Source organism: Carcharodon carcharias, chromosome 29 (assembly GCF_017639515.1).
Source record: "Carcharodon carcharias isolate sCarCar2 chromosome 29, sCarCar2.pri, whole genome shotgun sequence".
NCBI classification, from domain to species: Eukaryota; Metazoa; Chordata; class Chondrichthyes; order Lamniformes; family Lamnidae; genus Carcharodon; species Carcharodon carcharias.
Window position 1 is genome coordinate 4834066 of NC_054495.1, and position 25142 is coordinate 4859207.

The 25142-nt window shown below is 46.8% G+C and overlaps 1 protein-coding gene across 2 annotated transcripts; it reads right to left on the reverse strand.

Annotated features, from left to right (window-relative positions):
* Window positions 1-194: 194 nt before the first annotated feature.
* On the reverse strand, window positions 195-23300 carry LOC121271095 (carcinoembryonic antigen-related cell adhesion molecule 5-like). Of its 2 annotated transcripts, none has more exons than XM_041176837.1 (7): window positions 23134-23300; window positions 18023-18370; window positions 13942-14211; window positions 9592-9686; window positions 6166-6207; window positions 4788-4829; window positions 195-569 (listed from the first exon to the last, which is right to left on the reverse strand). In XM_041176837.1, exons 2-7 carry the CDS (start codon window positions 18270-18272, stop codon window positions 546-548), a joined length of 723 nt encoding a protein of 240 aa, XP_041032771.1. In that variant the 5' UTR covers window positions 18273-18370; window positions 23134-23300; the 3' UTR covers window positions 195-545. The 2 variants fall into 2 exon arrangements, with proteins under 2 accessions (XP_041032771.1, XP_041032770.1); XM_041176836.1 differs by having other exon boundaries at window positions 195-573.
* Window positions 23301-25142: the final 1842 nt, after the last annotated feature.

Genomic DNA, 25142 nt, shown 5'->3' on the forward strand with positions numbered 1-25142 from the left:
TTTATATTCATTCACGGGATGTGGGCTTCGCTGGCTGGGCCAGCATTTATTGCCCAGCCCTAACTGCCCCTTGAGAAGGTGGTGTTGAGCTGCCATCTTGAACCGCTGCAGACCATGTGATGTAGGTACACCCACAGTACTGTTAGGGAGGGAGTTCCAGGATTTTGACCCAGCGACAGTGAAGAAACGGCTGATATATATTTCCAAGTCAGGATGGTGAGTGGCTTGGAGGGGAACTTCCAGGCGGTGGTGTTCCCATCGGTCTGCTGCCCTTGTCCTAGATGGTAGAGGTCATGGGTTTGGAAGGTGCTGCCTAAGGACGCTGGTTTCAGGAAATGACCCCGAACGCTGCCAGAAGTCGTCAAAACTGGATCAACTGATTCATCTGCCTCAGAAGTTGGAACCTGGCATTGCCACCTAGTCTGACCCACATCTTACTGCAGTTCAGTTTGCTATATTACTCTGTGTGGGGCATCTAGCGATGCACTTAACTGGGAATTAGAGTCATGATGAAGACACTTGCCCATCATTACGTTCCATTTCTATCAAGGGTTGATCATTGCCACTGTCTATCTGTGGGAAAATTCAAACAACAATTGTTAGTGTTTATGAACATGCAAATTATCAATGTACATCTTTGGAATGGGCCCGGAATAGTTTCACATGCAGGAAACCTATGCTCTAAGTGGTTCTGTATGAGCTGGCGCGAATTCTTGGCAGGACAGCCACAGATACAGTGACCGCAATTGGTCCAGCTTCTCGCTCTGTCCCCCTAAACTTTCCCATTGAGAGTGGAAGCCGAAACGATCCACTCTCTGGGAAATCTCAAAGCTATTGATCAGTTGCCTACAACTCCCGTCTCTCTCTCTCCCCCTCACCAGGGGTTACTGAAGGGAAACCCCCTGTATCTGCTGCCATTGCCCATTACAGTGTGAAGGCTCCTAAAATACTTACAGGGTCCAGAGACACATTATTCAACTGATTGAAATATTACATCCAGAAAGAGAAGGCCAAACAGGGAGCAAAGAAGAGGAAGGCGCATTTTTTTTTATTCATTCATGGGATGTGGGTTTCGCTGGCTGGGCCAGCATTTATTGCCCATCTTTAGTTGCCCCTTGAGAAGGTGGTGGTGAGCTGCCTTCTTGAACTGCTGCAGTCCATGCGGTGTAGGTATGCCCACAGCGCTGTTAGGGAGGGAGTTCCAGGGTTTTGTCCTATCGACAGTGAAGGAACGGCCGATATATTTCCAAGTCAGGATGGTGTGTGGCTTGGAGGGGAACTTCCAGGTGGCGGTGTTCCCATCTATCTGCTGCCCTTGTCCTTCTGGGTGGTAGTGGTTGTATGTTTGGCAGGTGCTGTGTACGGAACTTTGGTGAATTCCTGCAGTGCATCTTGTAGATGGTACACACACTGCTGACACTGTCTCACTGGTTGCATAAGCAAATTCAGGATTAAGTTAAAAAAGTTGCTGAGTGTAGATTTCCCAACAGAGGGCAGTCGACTACAAGGAAGCTACAATTTTCAACTGGTTAGATCAGTTAGGAGGAATGTAAATCCTAGTTATGAAACACAAGGCTAACAAGGTAAGGGAATGCACAATAAACGATCGGATACTGAGAAGTGTAGAGGAACAGGGGGACCTTGGAGTGTATGTTTCCAGATCCCCGATGGTGGCTGGATACTGGATAGGTAGATAAAGTGATCAAGGGGACACATGGGATACTTGCCTTTATTACCGGAGGCATTGAATATAAGAGCTGGGGGGTTACGCTAGACCCGTATAAAACACTGTTTTGGCAGCAGCTGGAGTACTGCATGCAGTTCTGGTGACTGCGCTTTTCAAATCATGTGATTGTACGAGAGAGGGGGGGATTTATGACGGTTGTTGCCTGGGCTGGAGAATTTCAGTTAGGAAGGAAGTTTGGGTATCATGGCATTCTTTGGAACAGAGGAAGTTGAGGGCAGGTCTAACTGAAGTGTTTAAATTTATGGGTGGGGTTTCCCGGCCCTTACTGCCATGGGGATTGTCCGGTCCCACCAAAGCTCAATGGGCTTTCAGCTGCACTGCTGCATCCCCTGCAGCAGGTCCCACCATGACGGGGCTGGAAAATTCAGGACTATGAGTGGTCTAGGTAGAGTGGCTCCGAAATGTCTGCGAGTTGGCACTCAGCCTCTCCTACCTCCCCCTGGACCATGACCCCACCACTGAACATCAAGCCATTGTTTCCAGGACTGTCACTGACCTCATCTCCTCAGGAGATCTTCTTCCACAGCTTCCAGCCTCATAGTCTCCCAACCTCGGATGGCCCACTTCTACCTCCTACCCAAAATCCACAAACAGGACTGTCCCGGCAGACCGATCGTGTCAGCCTGTTCCTGCCTCATGGAACTCATTTCTTGCTATCTTGACTCCATTCTCTCTCCCCTTGTCCAGTCCCTTCCCACCTACATCTGTGATTCCTCTGACACCCTACATCATATCAACAATTTCCAGTTCCCTGGCCCCAACCACCTCCTCTTCACCATGGATGTCCAGTCCCTCTACACCTCCATCCCCCACCAGGATGGTCTGAGGGTTCTCCGCTTCTTCTTCGAACAGAGGCCCGAACAATCCCCATCCACCATTACTCTCCTCTGTCTGGCTGAACTTGTTCTCACACTGAACAATTTCTCCTTAAACTCCTCTCACTTCCTCCAAATAAAAGGTGTGTCTATGGGTACCCACAAGGACCCCAGCTATGCCTGTCTCTTTATGGGGTATGTGGAACATTCCTTGTTCCAGTCCTACTCTGGCCCCCTCCCACAACTCTTTCCAGTACATCGATGATTACTTCGGTGCTGCTTCATGCTCTCGTCGGGACCTGGAAAAATTTATTAATTTTGCTTCCAATTTCCACCCCTCCATCATTTTCACATGGTCCATCTCTGACACTTCCCTTCCCTTCCTTGACCTCTCTGTCTCAATCTCTGGTGATAGACTGTCCACCAATATCCATTACAAGCCTACCCACTCCCACAGCTACCTCGACTACAGCTCCTCACACCCTGCTTCCTGTAAGGACTCCATCCCATTCTCTCAGTTCCTTCGCCTCCGTCGCATCTGTTCTGATGATGCTACCTTCAAAAACAGTTCCTCTGACATGTCCTCCTTCTTCCTTAACTGAGGTTTTCCACCCATGGTCGTTGACAGGGCCCTCAACTGTGTCCGGCCCATCTCCCGCACATCCGTCCTCATGCCTTCTTCTCCTTCCCAGAAACATGATAGGGTCCCCCTTGTCCTCACTTATCACCCCACCAGCCTCCGCTTCAAAGGATCATCCTCTGCCATTTCCGCCAACTTCAGCATGATGCCACCACCAAACACATGTTCCCTTCACGCCCCCCAGCAGCATTCCATAGGGATCGATCCCTCTGTGACACCCTGGTCCACTCCTCCATCACCCCCTACTCCTCTACCCCCTCCCACGGCACCTTCCCATGCAACCGCAGAAGATGCAACACCTGCCCCTTCACTTCCGCTCTCCTCACTGTCCAAGGGCCCAAACACTCATTTCAAGTGAAGCAACGTTTCACTTGCACTTCCCTCAATTTGGTCTACTGCATTCGTTGCTCCCAATGCGGTCTCCTCTACATTGGAGAGACCAAATGCAGACTGGGTGACCGCTTTGCAGAACACCTTCGGTCTGTTCACAAGCATGACCCAGACCTCCATGTCGCTTGCCATTTCAACACTCCACCCTGCTCTCATGCCCACATGTCTGTCCTTGGCCTGCTACATTGTTCCAGTGAAGCTCAACGCAAACTGGAGGAACAGCACCTCATCTTCCGACTAGGCACTTTACAGCCTTCCGGACTGAATATTGAGTTCAACAACTTTAGATCTTGAACTCTCTCCTCCATCCCTACACCCTTTCCAATTTTCCTCCTCCTTTTTGTTTCTTCCAGTAACTTATATAGATTTTTCTTTTCCCACCTTTTTCCATTATTTTTAAATGTATTTCCATCCATTGTTTTATCTCTACCTTTTAGTCTATTTTGATCCCTTTACCCCACCTCACCCCCACTAGGGCTATTTGTACCTTGCTCGTCCTGCTTTCTACCCTTAATTAGCACATTGCTTAGATAATATCACCATCTTCAACACCTCTTTGTCCTTTTGTCTGTGACATCTTTTGGTTATCTCCACCTGTCACTGGCCCTCTATCCAGCTCTACTTGTCCAAACCACCCCCCACCCCACTTAAACCAGCTTATATTTCACCTCTTTTCTATTTTTCCTTAGTTCTGTTGAAGAGTCATGCGGACTCGAAACGTTAACTGTGTCCCTCTCCACAGATGCTGCCAGACCTGCTGAGTTTTTCCAGGTATTTTTGCTTTTGTTTTGGATTTCCAGCATCCGCAGTTTTTTGCTTTTACAATCATACAAATTAGGAGCTGGAGTAGGCCATTTGGCCCCTTAAGTTTGCTCCACCATTCAATACGAACATGGCTTACCTGATTATGACCTCAATGCCGCTATACTGCCTCTGCCAGCCTTTGCTTTCTTGTTCATCAAGGATCTATCTACGTCTGCCTCTATAGTCCTCACCCTCACTCGGTATTTCTAAACTTCCTCATTGAGAAATGAAGCTAAAAGGATCCACTCTCTGGGAAATCTCTAAGATGCTTATCATCATGTCGCCACACTAAATGTGTCTCCCTCTTCCTCCCACCTCCATGGGTTACTGCAGCAACACCCCTTACCTGCTGTTATTGTCTATTGCGGTGAAAATTCTCCAAAATACTTACAGCGCTTTGTGACTCGTTTCCACCCTGTTGCTCGTTGTTACCCTGTTGATTAAAATATGACATTGAGAAAGGGAGGAAGCAAATAGTGGGAGCATGGATAATTGAGCTCAGGGCCAACGTTAAAATGTTACTGAGTGCAGATATCCCCAACAGAGGGAGTCACAATTTCTAACTGGTTATATCACTTATGAGAATTAAACATTCTAACTGTTATAAAAAGGCCAACAAGGCAAGTGAATACACAAACATTGGGAGGATACCGATAAGTGTAGAGGAGCAGAGGGAAATTGGAGCGCATGTCCACAGATCCCTGAAGGTGGCTGGACAAGTAGATAAGGCAGTCAAGAAGGCACATGGGATGCCTGCCTTTATTAACCAAGGTATAGGACATAAGAGCCAAGAGGTTACGCTGGAGTTGGTTCAGATTTCTGATTGACAGAGGGGGAGGGGCAGTCTGGACACTTGAGTTAAGGCCACTTCAGATCAGCCGTGATGTTATTGATTGGCAGGGCAGGTTTGAGGGGCTGAATGGCCTACTCCTGCTCCTGTTTCTTCTGTTATATCCGTATGACTGTATGAAACGCTGGTTAGGCCACAGTTGGAGTTCTGCACACTCTTCTGGTCAGTGCCCTATAGGAAGGATGTGGTTGCACTCGGGAAGGTACAGAGGAGATTTACAATGATGCTGTCAGGAACTGGAGAATTTTCATTAAGAGGAAAGAGAGGAGGAGCTAGGATTGTTTTCCTTGGTATAAGGGAGGCTGTGGAGAATTTAATTGTAGTGCTGGGTCCATAACCAGGGGTTACATTTAGACTAAGTGCTTGTGATTTATAGCAGTTTTCAAGGCAATTATATTCACCCAGAGGGTGCTGGAGATCTAAAACTGACTGACTAAAATATGGTAGAAGCAAAAAAAACATGTAATATTTTAAAAGAATTTGGATATGCACTTGAAATGTTGTAATCTACAAGTATACAGATGACGAGCTGGAAAGTGCAACAAGGCCGGATGTCCAATTGGTGTCGTGTACAGAGAGGATGGGCTGAATGGCTTCTTTCTTTGCTGTAAATTTCCATGGCTTTTTATTTAATCCAGTCAATATATTCCTGCAAATTCGCAATGCATAAATGTATGTTAAAACGAGTGACATAGATACCTACGTCTCAATCAAGTAAATGTATTTGAATAAATTGTCGGCAGGCCAGCCAGACACAGGAGAGGGGAGGTCAATGGGATCCGCCCTCTGGGAAATCTCTAAACTATTTGTCGTCACCTCACGTGTCTCTCCTTCCCTCCCACCTCCATGGGTTTCTGTAGGGAAACCCTTTTATCTGCTGCCATTGTCCATTGCAATGTGAAAGCTACAAAATACTTACAGCTCCCTGAGTCACGTTGTTATTCCCTCTGCACATCCTAACCTGTGGATCAAAATATCACAGTCAGAAAGGGGAGGACAAGAGTGGGTAAGTTGCAGGAGGGCGAGCGAGTTCAGGAGGCATTGACCATAAGAGCCGGGAGCTTACGCTAGACCTGTAAAAAAAACAATGGATTGGCCGCAGCTGGAGTATTGCATGCAGTTCTTGTGACTGCACTAGAGAGGGAACAGAGGAGATTTCTGAGGGTTCTCACTGTGCTGCAGAATTTTCATTCCGAAGAAAGGTTGGATGGGGGCGGGGGCGGGGTTGTTTACTTTAGGACAGTGGAGGCTGAGGGAGGGGGGGGGGGGGCACCTAATTGGAGTGCACAAAATTATAAGGGGTCTAGATTGAATTTTTCATAATGAGGAGGCATAGACTGATGCTAAGAGGTAGGTGGTTTCGAGGGGATTTGAGAGGATTGCGAACAGTGCGGGGTCTGGATGCCACTGTCTGAAAGTGGCAGAAACGCACATAACGTTCAAAAGTTGCTTGGATATTCACCTGAAGTGCTGTAACCCACAAGGCTATGGAAAGTGCGAAAGCACTTGTCCGCCGGTGAAGACAGGATGGGCTGAATGGCCTCCTGATAAGCTGTAAAGTTCTATGGTTCGACATTTAAAGAAAACAATGTATTCCTGCAAATTTGGCATGTGAAAATTTCTGTTTAAACCCTGGAATGGGAAACATGCAACTTAACAGATGAATAAACTGCAGGCAGGTCAGCGAGATGCAGAGTCTACAATGGTCCTCATCCTCACTCTGTCTTCTTAAACTTCCTCATTGCGAAAGGAAGCCAATGGAATCCACTCTCTGTGAACTCTTAAGTCATTCAGCGTCACCTCAACAATAATTGTCTCTCCCTCCCTCCCACCTCCATGGGTTACTGTAGGGAAACCCCTTTATCTGCTGCCATTGTCGAGTGCAATGTGAAAGCTACAAAATACTTATTGCTCTCAATTTATAACCTCTCAGATTATGTAGAGATGCCTACTTTATAGGTTTAGCATAAAAGGTAGGCGGTTTAGAGGAGATTCAAGGGGGTTTTTCACCACCCCCATTTTCATCCCGTTCCCTGTTGATATCCTGCTGATTAAAATATCACATTCAGAAATGGGGGGGACAAGGGAGAGCAAATGGGGGACGGTTCAGGATTAAAAAGAAGAAGCCGCTGAGTGTGGTCATCCATAACAGAGGGCGGTAGGTGCCAAGGGAAGTCAATTTCTAACTGGTTTGATCATTTATGAGAGGTGTAAATTCTAACTGTTGGACTCAAGGCTCACAAGGTAAGGAAATACACAATAAATGGTCAAATACGGAGAAGTACAGAGGAACAGGGGGACATTGAGGTGCATGTCCATAGATACCTGAAGATATTTGGACAGAAAGACAAAGTGATTAAGAATGCAATTGGCATACTCGTCTTTATTACCTGAAGCATAGAATACAAGAGCTGGGAGGTTGTGCTGGAACTGTATAAAACCATCACTGAATACATTTAAGGAGGAGATAGACAGGTTTTTAATTAGTAACGGGTTGAAAGGTTATGGGGAGAGGGCAGGAAATTGGAGTTGAGGGCGAAATGAGATCAGCCATGATCGTATTGAATGACTGGGCAGGCTCGAGGGGCTGAATTGCCCCACTCCTGCTCCTGGCTCTTCTGTACTTACGTACTTATCAGCCGGAGCACTGCAGACAGTTCTGGTCACTGCATGATACAAAGGACACGAGCGCACTCGAAAGGTAACGGAGGAGATTCACGAGGATATTGCCTTATGCTGGGGAATTTTTGTTATGAGGACAGTTTGGATAGGGTTTGTTTTCTTTGGAACAGAGGAGACTGAGATATATAACCAAAATTCTTAGACGTGCACTTGCAGTACAAGGCTACAGGCCAGGAGCTGGAGTGTGGGATTAGGCTCCATGGTGCAGATGTGATGGACTCAATGGCCTTCTGCTATGCTGCAAATTTCTATGGTTCAATATTTAAAGCAATCAGGATATTCCTGTGAATTTGGCATGCGAACATTTCTGTTTAAATAACGGGTTTTGAAACATATAACTCAACAGCCAGGCCAGCCAGACACAGTGACCGCAATGGTCCATGTCCACACTCTGTCTTCCTAAACTTCCTCACTGAGATCAGAAGCCTAAAGTAGCCACTCTCTGGGAAGCCTCTAACCCCTTTAACGTCACCTCGCGACAGCCAATGTCTGTCTCTTCCTCCCATGTGTTGCTGCAAGGTCATCCCCTAATTTTCTGTCATTGTCAATTGCAACGTGGAAACTCCAAAACGCTCAGGGGCATGTTTCCACCCTGTTCCCTGTTGATACTCTGCTGATTCAAATGTCACGTATGCAAAGTGAAGTACAAGACAGAGCAAATAGTAGCAGGGTGAGCGAGCGAGTTCAGGACGAAATTGAGTCTTGGATGTGCAGATTTTGCCAACAGGAGGCTCTGTCCCACCAATGAAGTCATAGTTAGACTAGGGTCCTTTAGGAGGCCTGTAATCCTAACTATTACACGCCTATTCTAATCAGTCAACGAATTAGAGAATTTCCACAAAATACTTACAAGCCTCTGCAGCACACGTCCCTTTGTTTCCTGTTGTTTAGCACGTCACTTTCGGAAAACAGGAACCTGATTCAGGGCCCTGATAAACTATAATCAGCTCATTTATCAACATGAAGCTTACACCTCTGGCTTTGGAGCTAGGAAAGGCTGGCTACCTCTGGAATGTCACTCAAATTCAAGTTACGGGGCAGGGGAATGTCGCATAAACATATTCCAGTTTCATATTCATTCTTGGGATGTAAACATTACAAGACCGGCATTTATTGCCCGCCTTTAAACTGAGTGTCTCGCTCAGCCCTTTCAGTGGACGGTTAGGAGTCAACCACATTGCTGTGGATCTGGAGTCACATGTAGACCAGACCAGGTGAGGGCAGCAGATTTCCTTCCCTGAAGGACATTAGCGAACCAGATGGGTTTTCTTTACAACAATCCAATAAGTTTCACAATCAGCATTACTGAGCCTAGCTTTTAATTCCAGATTTATTAATTAATTGAACTTAAATTCCCCAACTGCTGTGGTGGGATTCAAACTCATGTCTGACTGCTCACTAATTCAGCCCCTTAGACACGAGCCTCACAACGCTATAACTATGTTACCGTGTTAAACATTTATAAGCAAATATCAGAGGTTGAAGCTGATGGCTGTTGTTTTTTTTCTTAAGATTAAAATATTTTATTTTTCTCCTCATTGAATTCTAGTCCTTCAAATTCCTACTAAAGTAAACACAGTAAATGTAAACCGCATGAAAATGAATTTAAGTGCAGCTGTATCCAGTTAAATTCTGTTTCGCATTATGTGTTACGGATACTTACCATAATCAAAGCAGAAACACTCACAATAAACAGCAAAACAAGCACGTAAGTGGCCACATAATTTCTCTCTTTCTGACACCATTGGTAATCGTCACCTATGGAGGAGATGGGAAGTTGCTAATTGCTTTTAAATGATCAGGGTAACTAAGCAAACGCAAACCAAGCCACATTTTCAATAATGTTGTCATTTATTGTCAAAGTCATTTGACAGGATGCGTAATCCTCAGAACTTCCAAGCAAGCACCAAGGCCTAGTTTGGCTTCTGGTGAGAAAGGCCTGCCTGGTCAGACTCTTCCTACACGCCAGGAGTCTCACCCCCTCTGCACGCTGCCCTCGAGGTGGCTGTGGTGGGGAAGAGACCATTGTCCACCTCCTTGTGGATTGTGCCTTTGCAAAGCAGATCTGGAGACAGATGCAGTGGTTTTTTTTGCAGGCTGACACATCGAAAGACCCAGGACTACTTGCATGAGCACTAAATCTTGGAACCGCTGTGGGAAAAGCTCACTCTCTAAGGCCCACCCACTATAACATACCAACGGGGTGGAAACTGAGTAAAACCCCATGGGCTGTTTGCTTGGCATGAAATGAATACAGTAAATATAACCTGTAATTGTTCTGAGGCAATTCAGGGTGCCACATATTGAAGCAAACTGATCTGCTTTGCACTTTAGGCAATGTTTTTTTTTAATTTATTCATGGGGTGTGGGCTTCACTGGCTAGGCCAACATTTATTGCCCATCCCTAATTGCCCTTGATTCAGAGGGCATTTAAGAGTCAACCACACATTGCTGTGGGTCTGGAGTCACACATAGGCCAGACCAGGTAAGGTCAGCAGATTTCCTGCTCTAGAGGACATTAGTGAACCAGATGGGTTTTTATAACAATCAGCAATGGTTTCATGATCATCATCAGCCTTTTAACAGATCTTACGAATAAAGCATATTTTCGGGGAAAAAAGCTGTCAATTATTATCAGGGAGGGAGACACCAAGAAAAATGAGAAGTGATCTCATTGAAGCACACGGATTCCGAAGGAGCTTGACAGGATAGAGACTGAGAGATTGTTTCCCCTGGCTGGGGAGTCTAGAAGGCCAGGGCACAGTCTCAGGGCAAGTGGACAATCATTTAGGCCTGAGAATCTCTTCACTCAAAGGTTTGTGAATCTTTAGAATGATCGATCCCAGAGGGTTATGTATGCTCTATCATTGAATACATTTGAAGGCTGAGGCAGGCAGGTTTTGGTCTCTCAGGGGATCACAAGATATGGGGAGCAGATTAAGGCCACAATAAGGTCAGCCATGATGTTTTTTATTAAAATCCTTTCTCGGGGTGTGGGCATCACTATTAACACATACTCCTATCTTACTTTTACGCCACTATCAGCACCTTCTTTAGTCTTTAACATCACCATTAACACTCCCTTTGTCCTCTCCTGAGCCCCCACCTCTCCCTGACCTTCTATTTTGCCCCTCCATAACGTTGCTACTTCCCTTTAGCTCTGAAGAAGGGTGATACGGACTCGAACCGTTAACTCTGTTTCCCTCTCCACATTTGCTGTGTTTTCCCAGCAATTTCTGTACAGCATCTGCAGCACTTGGCTTTTACCTCATGATTTTTTTCTCTTAGAATTTGTTCAGAGATGTTGTATCTTCCCATATGATGCCAAGGATCGTGGCCGGACCCATCCTTTGCAGTGCGAGGGACAGGTAGAGCCTCAGCACGTGGTTATACTTGGGCCAGGACTTTACGCTCCCCCACCGCTGCCACCCCCCCCCCCCCACACCACCTCCCCCCCTCCCAACCCCACCATGCCCCCACCTCCGGTGGGTTCTGAGGCAGGGGAGAGTGTGAAATTGTGTGAAGGGAATTCCTTCTGGGATCCTACCTGCCTGGACCTGGGAACAATTTTGCACTGGGGGTGACCAGAGCCTCAGACGGAAAGCCCGCCTTTGCTCCAGTTTTTAGGTTGGTGGGTGGATGACAGCTAAGGCAGCGAAACCCCATAAATGAATAAAGTTAGACCTCAGGCGGCAAGGAGGAGTGGGGAGCCTCCATTGGAAGCCCTCTTCTGACTGGTGGCACCCTTCCCTTAAGGCCCGGTGACCCTCCGGACATCCCTCCCGCCCCAGCCTATCCCCCAAGATCCTGATCACACCCCCCCCCTCCCACCTCACGATCCCTCAGGCCTTCTCTACACCCCCCACCCCCACCAACCCTGGGACCCTTGCCACTTACCTGCCCACCGGTCCCCAGAACTTTGTGCCAGGCAGCTCCCTGCAGTGCCTCTTCTGGCCACTGCAGCGCTGTGCCTGGAGGAACTGAAGAGCTGCCAGCCAATCGGGTTGGCCAGCAGCTCTCCGTGGCTGGACTTCCTCCTGACTGAGGGCAGAAGCCCTTCCTTGTGCCAATCAATGCTCGTCAGAGTGTGAACTGGCAACGGGGCTGCTGGAGTCGGTGGGGATATGTTCCCCACCGACTCTTCTCATAGTCCACCACCATCCTGAAAATGGAGTTTGCATACAATAGGTCTACACACAATTCAATGTAGCCGCACACAAGGGTGGCTATCAGAATGAGGGCGGCATTGGATATGTTCCTTCCCCTTTTGTCTAAGGATTTGTACATTGTGTCCCTGCGAGCATGTTCCATTTTCAAACTCCAGGCATAAGGAAATGGCTCAGGTGATCGACACTGGGACATAACTCTGGCACGCACATCAACTGCTGCCGGAGGACCATCATCTCATTGAAAGAGTCTCTTTGGTCTGCCCAAAACTTCTTGGTATTCCAGTGCAAAGAGTTGTCTCCGACAGAGTGTTGCAGACTGGCACATTCCAAGGCCCAGGACTACATGCTGAGGGATGCACTATAGCTTGGGGCAGCCGCCGCAAAGGCCCAATGGGGAAGGGCCATTAGGCCTCCAGCCCCAGCACAATGAGAGGCTGGAAACCGTGTAAAACCCACCCACGTATGTTTGACATGTAATAAATATTGGAAATGTGAATCGTAATTGTAAATGCGGTGAGTAACATACAGCATTACCAGAAATTTATTTGGCTTGCACCTTATGAAATGTCGACTTTGAACGGTCACATAATGTACTTTTATAAATTTTATGAATAAAGTATACTTTTGGAACAAAAGTCATCTTTAACAAAGGAAAACAATTATTTCCACTCTGTTCTTGATCCATTACCCCGCCATTCTTTGCTGCTTTGAACTGCCCATGTTCAACCTTATATTTGAGTCTCTCCCAGATGATGTACTCCAGGCCCAAAATACGTTTTTTCTTGTTCCTTATTCTTTCATGGGATGTGGGTGTCGCTGGCAAGGCCAGCATTTGTTGCCCATCCCTAATTGCCCTTGAGCTGAGTGGTTATGAAGCCATTTCAGAGGGGCAGTTAAGAGTCAACCAAGTTGCTGTGGGCTTGGTGTATCATGTCGGCCAGACGAGGTAAGGTTGGCAGATTTCCTTCCTGAAAGGACATTAGTGAACCAGTTGGGTTTTTTGAAAGCTTCATGGTCACCGTTACTGAGAATAGCTTTCACTTCCAGATTTATTGACTGAATTCAAATTCCACCAGTTGCCATGGTGGAGTTTGGACCCATATCCCCAGAGCATTAGCCTGGATCTCTGAATTATTAGTCTAGCAATATTACCACTATGCTACATATCCATTTATGAAGTACCTTTAATGTAACACAGCATCCCAAGGCGTAGAAAGCAAAATTTGACGCAGAGCCAAATCAGGAGATATTAGAACTGGCAACCGAAAGGTTGGTCACGGAGATAAGCTTTAAGGAGTGTCTTAAAGGAGGGGAGAGAGATGGAGAGGCTTAGGGAGAGATTCCAGGGCTTAGGGCCCAGGTAGCTGAATGGCCGAATATCAATGGTGGAGCGATGGAAATCAGAAATGAGCGTGAAGCCAAAGAGGAAGGGACGCAGATCTCTCAGAGGAACAGTACAGTTAGGGGGCAGGGTGTAACTCAACCGGACAGTGCCCATCTGTAACAGTACAAAAGTAAAGCAGTGCAGATGTCAGAAATGTGTGGAAAAGAATGTTCCTCTGCAGCCTGAAGGGTACTGGAGGTAAGAAATTGGCATGCAGGCAGATAGCTGAGGCACTATAGCACCCCCACTCCTAGCCATCCCCTCACTAGAAGAAGGACATCATTGCCCTGTTGACATAGGTAGTTCCCATAATAAATAATGCATCTGCAGAAACATAGAATGGAAGTGCTTGCAGGCTGAACATGTTTAGTACTTAGTCAATAAAGAGTTTCTTCAAAGAGCAACGTTATATTCAAATATCCTTCATCTGCAGGTTTTATTTTATTCATTTAATACTTACTGGACAGATTAAAGTGCTTCTCCTGCTGACTTATCTCATTCTTGACGAGACACTTATAAGACCCACAGTCAGAAGGAGTAATTGCAGTTATGGTCAGAATCGTGCCATTTTCTGATATTGAATGTTTCGTATTGTTGCCCAATGGTCTGCTGACCATTTGCCAGTTAAACTGTGGATCTGTTCCATTTTCAATCTTACATATTAATGTAAGATTAGCGCCTACTTTGATTTCGCCCGTGTTCAAGTTGATACTGGGTGTTGAAACAGATTCTGTAAATAACAAGAAGCCTTAATTAATTACCAATGCATCAAAAAATATTGATCCATAATTCTCAGTGAACACACTGAGAAATAAGGGTCATCGGGGTTCCAAACCAGGCACAACGTAGATGGCCCTGCCTTCAGCTGCCTGGGCCCAAAGCTCTGGAATTCAATCCCTAAACTTCTCTGCCTATCTCTGCTTAATAAGCAGAACTTAAAGAACCCATATTGCTTGGAAAATACAAATTGAAATGGGTTCGAGGAGAAAAGAAATTGAGGAAATGCAGGAACAGATCACGAGAAGTAGTGAGACAGTTTAACAAAGTAAGGTGAGAGTCCATCCCTGGAAGGGTAAAATTGAAAAGTGAAGTTATGTTAAGTGTCCCTCAGCACGTAGCCCTGGACCTTGGAATGTGCCAGTCTGCAATACTCGGTCAGGGACAACTCTTTGCACTGGAAGACCAGCAAGTCTTCGGCAAACCAAAGAGCGCCTTTCACCGAGTTGATGATCCTCCAGCTGCAGTTGATGTTTGTCTCGGTGTGTGTCCCTGGGAACAGCCCGTAGAGCACAGAGTCCTGTGTCACAGAACTGCTCGGGATGAACCTCGACAGAAACCACTGCATCTCTTTCTCCAGACCTTCTTTGCAAAGGCACAATCCACAAGGAGGTGAACAATGGTCTCTTCCCCACCACAGCCACCTCAAGGGCAACTTGCAGAGGGGGTGAGACTCCTGGCGTGTATGAAGGAGTTGACTGGGAGGGCCTTTCTCACCACAGCCAAGCTACATCTTGGTTCTTGTCTGGCGATGAGGCACTCTGCCAAATGACTTTGACAGTCAGCTTGGGGAGCCATCTGACAGGATCTACCCTCTCTTTTTCCCGTAGGGCTTCGAGTTTACATGCTAACCACTGCCTAATGGACTTGTGATCAAAGGTATTTCTTCTGCGTAAATGTTTTCTTGAGGCTTAGGAGGTGCGGCAACTAAATGGAGTGATTGTTGGTAACATAGCCACAACCCATTCTGAGGTGGAACGTAGTGACATTCGGTGTTTGTGTAATGAGGGCCCACACACAGTTTGCCGCAGACACACGCAAAGGTGACCATTGGGGTGAGGGGGATGCGGGACACGTTTTCCCCACTTGAGGCAGACACCACCCATCTTCAATGGCCATGTAAAGCGGACAATTGCTTGGGTGATGGTCACAGCGCAGGAGCGAGGAATGGCCCAGACCTGCCACTCGTACAAGAAAACACCTTGGGTTGTTCATTGCATGAAAGGTGTGATATAAATGCAGGTTGATGTTTTAAATTGGCAAGCAGATGCCCAGTGTCAGGTGATACTTCAACATTGCAGGAGCTGGAGTATAACTCCTGATTTTGCCTGAATGCACAAGTTAAAAACACTAGAAATCCTGTTCCTTCCCCACCATTCCCCTGCCCCACTTTGTACCTCTTCCCATAAATATAGGAATCCCAAAGGGCTTCTTGGTGTGAATGGTACACATGCTATATATATTAACATCCACTATCAACATCCTGGGGGTTACCATTGACCAGGAACTGAACTGGATTAGCCAGTTCATTCACGTGATGTGGGCTTCGCTGGTTGGACCAGCATTTATTGCCCATCCCTAGTTGCCCCTGAGATGGTGATGGTAAGCTGCCTTCTTGAACCGCTGCAGTCCACGTGGTGTATATAAATACTGTGACTACAAGAGCAGGTCAGAGGCTGGGAATCCTGTGGTGAGTAACTCACCTCCTGACTCCCCAAAGCCTGTTCACCATCTACAAAGCACAAGTCAGGAGTGTGATAGAATACTCCCCACTTGCCCGGATGAATGCAGCTCCCATAACACTCAAGACGCTTGACACCGCCCAGGACCCCACATCCACAAACATTCACTCCCTCCACCACCTTTGCACAGTGTTAGCAGTGTGTACCATCTACAAGATGCACTGCAGGAATTCACCAAGGCTCTTTAGACAGCACCTTCCAAACCCATGACCACTACCATCTAGAAGGATACGGGCAGCAGATAGATGGGAACACCACCACCTGGAAGTTCCCCTCCAAGCCACTCACCACCCTGACTTAGAAATATATTACCGCTCCTTCACTGTTGCTGGGTCAAAAATCCTGGAACTCCCTCCCTAACAGCACTGTGGGCATACCTACACCGCATGGACTGCAGCGGTTCAAGAAGGCAGCTTACCATCATCATCTCAAGGGCAACTAGGGATGGGCAATAAATGCTGTCCCAACCAGCAAAGCCCACATCCTGTGAATGAATGAATAAATAAATAAATAATATATCTACAGGGAAGTGTTGGCGCAGTCACATTATCACTGGACCAGCAAGCCAGAGGCTGGGGACATGGATACAAATCCCACCATGGCAGGTGAAACTTGAATCCAATAAAAAAATCTTGAATTAAAAGCCTAATGATGATCACAAAACCATTGTCGATTGTTGTAAAAACCCACCTGGTTCACCAATGCTCTTCAGGGAAGGAAACCTGCCCACCTTACCTAGTCCAGACCCACAGTAAGGTGATTGACTCTTAAATTCCCTCTGAAATGGCCTCGCAAGGGCAAATAGGGATGGGCAATAAATGCTGGCCTTGCCAGCATTGTCTACATCCCATCGACAAATAAGAAACATGTAGAGAGACGAAGTGCGAGGTGGTGTTGAACCTGAATGTAGCAAAATAGCAGCTCTAGATTGGAGATAGGTGGTGTTCAAATTCTGTCAGTCCTGAGCCACAGACAACACGTTCCACAGATTCTTTTTGTGTGAGAAAAGAATAGTCCAGCACAGGCTGAATCTTACAGGCAGTAAGAGGCCAGATGAAACCAGTGCACAGGCAGAGGGAATGGGGAGAATATGGAGAGGCTGCAGAGGGGCACAGTGGGATCTGGGTGTCCTCATGCATGAATCACAAAACACAGGTGCAGAAAGTGATAAAGGAGGCCAGTGAAATGTTAGTCTTTATCGCTAGTGGGATGGTGAGGCCGCACCCTGAGTACCGTGTGCAGTTTTGGTCTTCCTATTTACATTGGAAGCAGTTCAGGGAAGGTTCAATCAGCTGATTTTCCTGGGGCAAAGGGGTTTGTCTAATGAGGAAAGGTTGAGCAGGTTGGGCCTGTACTCATTGGAGTTGAGAAGAATGAGGGGTGATCTTATTGAAACCTATCAGGTTCTGAGGGGGACTTGACAGGGTGGATGCTGAGAGAGTGTTTCCCCCTCGTGTGGGAGCCTCAAACTAGGGGGCGCAGTTTCAGAATAAGGGGTCTCCCATTGAAGATGGTGATGAAGAGGAATTTCTTCCCTCAGAAGGTTGTTAGTCTGTGGAATTCTCTTCTCCAGGGAGTAGTGGAGGTTGGGCCATTGAATATATTCAAGGCTGAGTTGGACAGGTTTTTGGTTGACAAGGGAATCAGGGGTTATGGGAGAGGGGCAGGAAAGTGGAGTTGAGGCCACAATCAGGTCAGCCATGATCTTATTGAATGGCGGATTAGGCTGGAAGAATCAAATGGCCTACTCATGCTCCTATCTCTTATGCAACTGGGGGAAAAGACAAACAGACACAACAAGCTTCCACACACCTGCACCTTCATAAATATTTATCTACTTGGAGCCCCCAGTACTGGTCACTGTGATGCGATGCGCTTTCATAATCCTGAACCCTCACATGGAATACGTGTGGCTGGATGCACTGAATTCCGAATTGTCACAGCCTTGCGTGACAAATCCACAAAAGCAATTTGGCTCACATGTGGAAAAGCAGAAGCTTCGTGTGCTCATCAATCACTTACCATAGAGCTTTGCCGTAAAGCGCGCATGTTCCATTTTGCCAGCTTCTGAGACCAGTTTGAGACAGTAAGTTCCTGCGTCACCAGGAATCGGGTTTCTCAGGGTGAATGAGATGCTAGAGTCTTGCAGTCTGCAAGTTCCTTGCAGCTCTTGAGTTGAAACTTTCTGACTGTCCTCGGGTTTGAGGTAGCATTCTGCAATCTCCACTGACGTGTTCATTTTTCTCCAAGTGCCGCTATAGATGGTGTCCATTGGGTCCAGCGTAAAGCTGACTGTCAGCGTGAAGCCGCGGTCAGGGATGAAATGAAATTCCGCCTGTTCCACCTCGATCCTGATCGGCGCCTCCACGCCTGCAGAGGGAAGGGCTCATGTGACTCGTTTGAAACACTGGGGATCTGAAATCCTTCCGCCTCCATTTTTATACAGGTGGATGGAGAAATAAGTGGGAAATGTTGGGGGAGGGTGTCAAGAAGATATAACGTCTGTAATGTTGTTGGAAATTATTATAAAATAGAGGTTAGTGGCGCCTGTCTCTGTCTGGACGTATGTCCATGTGTTCAGTGGGATTAAAGCCAGCTGGTCTAGAGGTTTTGATGTATAGAAGAGAAGTAGGTTTGAAATGGTAATTAGGTAAACATAGGGAAATAGAAGGTGGGGTGTAAAGGGGGAAATTTGCATTTTTAAATAGACCATTCAAAAGAGCGGGTGAAATATTACACCTAACCAGGTGAAGTTCAGAAATAATGTGTTTATTTTTTAAAAAGCTTACTAGTTAAGTGGGTATTACAAAAGGGTTTTATTGTTGGTAGATTTAGGGTGAAATTTTATGGCAGCGGGATTTTACGTTCCCGCCAAAGCCAATGAGGTCTAGAATGCCTCACCACATTTTACGACCCTGTCCCTGCCAAAACAGGGGCGTACCATTCTGCCCTTAAAAGTTTAAAAAAAAACCTAGTGACAATGAGAATTTGCATTCAAATAGGAAAATGTGCATAAAGGAAGAGAAGGCTGCTGGTAAAAGTAGGATGGATTCAATGATCTAAAGCCTCCAGCCTGTGTGCCTCAAGTCTGTCTGCAAGGACCCAGAGCTGAAAGAAACTCATTTTGAATGCATCTCTCCAAGGTGTGCTTTGCCAGCTGTCTGCTTAAATCTGTTTGTTTTACCGTTGCCTTACTGGTGGTCTAATGGAGAGTCAGATAAATTAGGGGATTTTTGTAGGTTTATAGTAGTAATTTTGTAGGCATATGTATGTGCTTACAATCTTTCTTGTACTAATAAATATTTAATTTAGTTTTATTTTAAAAAAGACCCTTGAGACTCAGTGGTCTTATTACTGCTGAATTCAAAGCCTGCATCTCGAAACATACAAATTGCAAAAATGGGTTATGACAGTTGTTTCAAGTTTCCCTCTGGGATTTGACCAGCTCAGCGTTTACCATCAGCTGGGTCATGATAAGGGGTAAGGAGGGGTTTGAAGAATTCGCCCACTGTCCAATCTGGGACAAGACTTTGCTTTCTTGAAACCAGATTTTTAATTGGGGAATAAAGAAATCTTCAGCCATACCTCCATCCCCACCACTCTATTAACCACTCAAGAACCTGGACACTGTAACTGAGGATGGTTAATATGATTAATCAGTCCCCTGACCTGTTAAATTCAATAAGGCGGTCAAACCTCACTGTTTAAAATGAAGCAGAGCTTAGAAAAAAGGCAACAACCACTGCCCTTAGGGTCACACAGAACAAGAGGAGGCCATTCAGCCCATTGTGTCTGTGCTGGCTCTTTGAAAGATCTATCCGATTAGTCCCACTCTCCCCTCTGCTCTTTCCCCCATCGCCTTCCAAATTGTTCCCCTTCAAGTATTTATCCAATTCCCTCTTTTGGAAGTTGCTATTGAATCTGCTTCCACCGCCCTTTCAGACAGTGCTTGCTGCGTTAAAAAAAAATTCTCCTCATCTCCCCACTCCAAAATTTGGGTACTGTTTGTAGACAGGCTCCTCTGGGCTGTAAAGCAAGCGAAGGATTATCTCAAGCTCCTCCTCACAAAGCTCGCAATTTAAGGAAACAATGACCCTGTGAATGCTGACATTAACAGTGTGGAAGAGCTCTCTGTCTCCCTCCCTCTCTGTCTCGCTAGTTCATTCATCTCAAGACCTGTGAAGCCTGAGTTAATGGCTACAACGCCAGGGGCAGAATTTTTCGCCCGACAAGCTCGAGCGTGAAATAGCGCGTGATGACGTCGGGTGAGTGTCCCAGCATTGTGGTGCACCTGAGCAGCGTGCCCAATGACGATTAAGGGGCCCATTCAGGCCATTGACGTATTAATCAACCGCGGTTTTTCACTGCCCGTCCCAACATTACGGGTCGGTGGGCAGGGCCAATGGCCAGGCAGCCATTGCCCTTGTGGGGAAAACCTCATCCGAGGGCGGGGGGGTGGGGAGGGTGCGAGCTTTCCAATATTAATTTAAAAATAAACAGAGTTTTCATCTTGCGTACGTTCAGGTGGCTGTTTCAGGTGCGTGGGCATTTTTGACCCATTTTGTTGGAGTTGGGCTCTTCAGCTCCACGAGGCATCTCTCGGCCTTCCGGGAGCTTCCTGTGAGTGACCCCCGCCCCCACCCCCCCCCCCCCTCCCCCAACAACCGTGCCATACGCTGATTTCGGCGCTCGCCATCCTCATGCCCGGCCCAACCCAGGCAGCGCTGAGCACCTCAGAGCGCCTTTCACGCAGGCTGGCCGTTCATTGGCTGTGAAATCGCGGTCGGAGGCTGATCGCGGGCGATGGCCCATTTCCTGTCCGGTCCTGTGCCCTCCAACCGTGCCCACACGCCAACCTCAAAATCCTGCCCTAAGAGAGACAGGCTACAGAGAGAGAGAGAGAGAGAGAGAGAGAGATGGAAGCTCCCGAATTTTTCAATCCATGACTAATGCTATCACTAATTGGTTGTTTGGTGAAGTATTGTTCGAGCAAATTTTTCTCTTACTCATTTCTGAATGGCAGCTTGCTGACGTCATGGAAAGTTTAGTCATCTCTCCCGGTCTCTAAGTTCAACTTCAAGATGGTATTTAAATGAAACATGAGGAGCAACAGGTTCTGCCTACATTCCTTTCGTGGACCGAGCTTAGTCTCGAGAGCATTCCCTACATTCATTGCCTGGTCGGCAGCACACCCTTCCAGTGCAAATAATCGTCCCCGACCGAGTGTTGCAGACTAGGCACATTCCAAGGTCCGGGACTACGTGCTGAGGGACGCACTAAGGCCACCTAGAGGGTCACTGGGGGAAATGTCCCTGTCTAAGGCCCTCCCACCATAGTACACTGAGGGGCTGGAAACCACTTAAAACCCTATCAGCTGTATAGTCGACACTAATATCTAACATGACTACAACCTGTAATTGTAAGAGAGCGCAGTATTGAAAGAAACTGATTTGCTTCACATGTTATGCAATGTCAACTTTGAACTGTCATGTAATGCACTTTTGTAAATTGAATAAACTATATATTTTTTGAAATCAGCACAGCTGATGGAGGCAGTTAAAGAGGACTGGGACTGGCAGTGACAGACCGCGGTTATCATGATAGATCAATGTCCCTTGTGATGTGATACTGGATCACACTGGCCTTTTAATGCCAATTAGAGCTACCTGACCAGGCTGTCATCTCAACTAGAACGAGAGAGAGACTGAGAGAGACAGGGAGAGAGAAGAGAGCAAAAGGGTGAAGAGAGTTGGAGGTAAAAGAGAGTGAGGATGGGGCAGTGAGAGTGGGAAAGGCAGGGGGAAGAGAGAAAAGTGGGAAGCAAGTGGAGAAAGGAGAGTGGGGGTGAGGGGGGGGGTGAAAGAGTGGAAAAGAGAGGAGAGCAAGGGGAACAGGAAGGAGTGGGGAGGGGAAGACAGAGGTGAGTGAAGGGAAGGCTGGAAGAAAGGAGAGTGAGGGGTCGGAGGAGGGTAGAGGGAGCGGAGGGAGTGGGGAGAGGGAGAGAAAGAGAGGAGAGTGAGTGAGGGAGAGGTAGGAAGAGAGGAGACTGAGGGGGTGAGGCAGGAGTGGGGAGGAGGATGGAGGAGAGTGAGATGGAGGGAGGGGAAGAGGAGAGCGAAGGAGTGAGGAGTATAGGGTGAAGAGGAGAGTGAGTGAGGGGTGAGAGGAGAGAAGAGGAGAGAATGGAGGAAGGAAGGAGTGAGAGGAAGAAGAGATTGAGGGCGAGAAAGGCGAGTGAGGATGGAGGGGGAGAGAAGGGTGGGGGAGAGAGCGGAGGATAGACAGGGGCATGAGGAGGGAGAGGATGGGGGAGGGAGAAGGGGGGACAGAGAAGGGGCTGAGAGAGGGAAAGAGAGTAGAGTGGGGAAGAGAGAGAGGATTGTGGGGGAGAATAGAGAGGGAGGGGAATGTGGGGAAGACAGAGAGGAGAGCAAGCGGAGACAGTGAGAGAGGAGAGTGAGGAGGGAGAGAGTGGGGGTGGAGAAGACAGGAGAGTGGAGGGGTTGAGAGAGGGAAAGAGAGAGGAAAGTGGGAGAGAAGGGAGAGGGAGGGGAGTATAGGGAGAAAGAAAGAGGAGAGTAGGGAAGAGGGTGAAGTTGAGGCCGAGAGGGAAGAGGATTCAGGGAGTGGTGGAGAGAATGGGGAGATAATTCCTTCATTCCGCTACCTTCCAGAAATAAAATTAGTTCCTGATTTCACTCTGAAACAGTCTAGCTCTATTTTGATTTAAGATTATTCTGGATTCCAGCCCCCTCAAAACCAATTAAAATAGTTTCTCTATTGAATCTCTACATCATTCTAAACACCTTGATTCTAGCAACACTTAACCTGCCACCTTTAAATCAATAGAAGGCAAGTTATAGCCAGGGTCTGGTCAGGGAAATCGGGTTCCAGCTCCAAACTGGTGGGATTTAAATCCATAATTGTTCAGCTTTTCAATCAGTAAAATAAATGTGGAGGCCACATCCCCAAAGAACTCACTCCTCCAGCCATCTTTCTTTATAAAAAGTTCATCATCACCAACCCTCACACAACCCACAAAATGAAGAGGCCTCCTATCCGAGCTGAGATTCACCACCGACTCCTGCACCAATTTGGTTCCACACCACGCGGCAAATAACAGGGAGACTTACTTTTGGAAAGTGCAAACACCAGTAGAAGTCAGCTGGGCCAGTGTCGATTCACCATTTCCCATCCTGTGTCAAAAACCCTTCGCCCCACACGGAGAAACTTCATGGCAGCAACGATGAAAGGACGAGAGTTGCAATGGTATCAGTTTAACATTCAGGACGCTTTACAATTAAGGGGGTGTGTGACTAATTTATATGTTGTTCCCTCCTTTAAAACACAACCGAAACAATATTGACTGCACCTCAATACTATGAGGAAACAGAGCTTACAGAAAGATAGATGAAATTCCAGAAATATTTACCTCTCTAAAAAAAATCTCCAAAGGCCTCGGCCTCCTCTTGTTTGTTTGATATACTCCCTGAGAAGGATTATCTTTAAAAATGAATAAATAACAGACAGGGGATCAGTGTATTTACAGATTAAAATTAGAAAGTGCTGCAAGTACTCATCAGGTCAGGCTCTCTCTCTGTGGAGAGAGAAACGGAGGTAATGTTTCAGGCCAGTGGCCTTTCAGCAGAATGAGATTTCCGCTTTCCACAGTATTTTGCCTTTCTAACAATGGTCTGAAATTAAACCAGTCCCTTCGCAATCTTGGTCTCCCCTTTGTTTAAGAGATGAGTTCTCAAGCTCGGATTGGTGCCACCTGTAATGCCCGCTCTTTTCACATCTGTAACACCACCTGGCTTCACCTCTGTCTCAGCTCGTCTGCCACTAAAACCCTCATCCACACCGTCGTTACCTCTAAACTCGCCTATTCCAATGCACCCCTGGCTGGTCTCGCACATCCTAACCTCCGTAATACTGAGGTCACCCAAACCTCTTCTGCCCGTGTCCTAACTCACAGCAAGTCCCCATCCCCTATTTGCCCTGCGCTCGCTGATTTACGTTGGACCTGAACTAAGCAACACCTTGATTTTAAAATCCCATCCTTGTTTTCTGTTCCCTCCTTGACCTCGCCCCCTTCCTATCCCCGTCATCTCCTCCAACCCTACAACCCTCTGAGATATCCGTGCCCCTCTGATTCTGGCCTCCCGTGTATAACTGCAGCTGGAGGACCATCGGCAGAGTCAAAGATGCCCTTTGATCTGCCTTGTTGGTCTTCCAGTGCAAAGAGCTGTCCCCGACCAAGAGTTGCAGGCTGGCACGTTCCAAGGTTCAGGACTACGTGCTGAGGGATGCATTCAATCTTGGGGCAGCCGCTGCTGAGGTGTGATGGGGAAGGTTGCTGACTAAGGCCCTCCCAACATATTACACCATGGGACTGGAAACTGTGTACGACATGAAATGAATGATGTAAATATAACCTGTAATTGTAAGTGTAGTGAGACATGCCAGAGTGCCAGACACTGCATGGGAAGAAACTGGTCTGTTCTGCACTTTACATCATGTCAACTTTGAACTGCTCTGTAATGTAATCTATATACGTTATGAATAAAGTATACTTTGGGGAAAAACAATTTCTTGGTCACACACAGAGAGGCTCCACAGCAGCAACAATGAAAAACAAGAGTCACAATTGTCATCTTACCACCCAGAAGAAAAATACAGTAAAAACTGGGAAACAAGAGTACTGGTCCAAACTGGTCTTGTGTACTTTAAACTGGAATACCAGTGAATGTGGAAAATAGGGATACTGGTCCAAACTGGTCTTGAATTCCTTAAAATAGAGCAAAGTAAAACTGGGAAATAAGAGTACTGGTCCGAACTGGTCTTGTATACTTTAAAAGAGAACACCAGTAAAACTGGGAAATAAAAGTACTGGTCCAAACTGGTCTTGTAAACCTTAAAATAGAGCAAAGTAAAATTGGGAAATAAGAGTACTGGTCCAAACTGGTCTTGTATACTTTAAAAAAGAACACCAGTAAAACTGGGAAATAAGAGTACTGGTCCGAACTGGTCTTGTATACCTTAAAATAGAACACCAGTAAAACTGGGAAATAAGATAACTGGTCCAAACTGGTCTTGTATACCTTAAAAAAGAACACCAGTAAAACTGGGAAATAAGAGCACT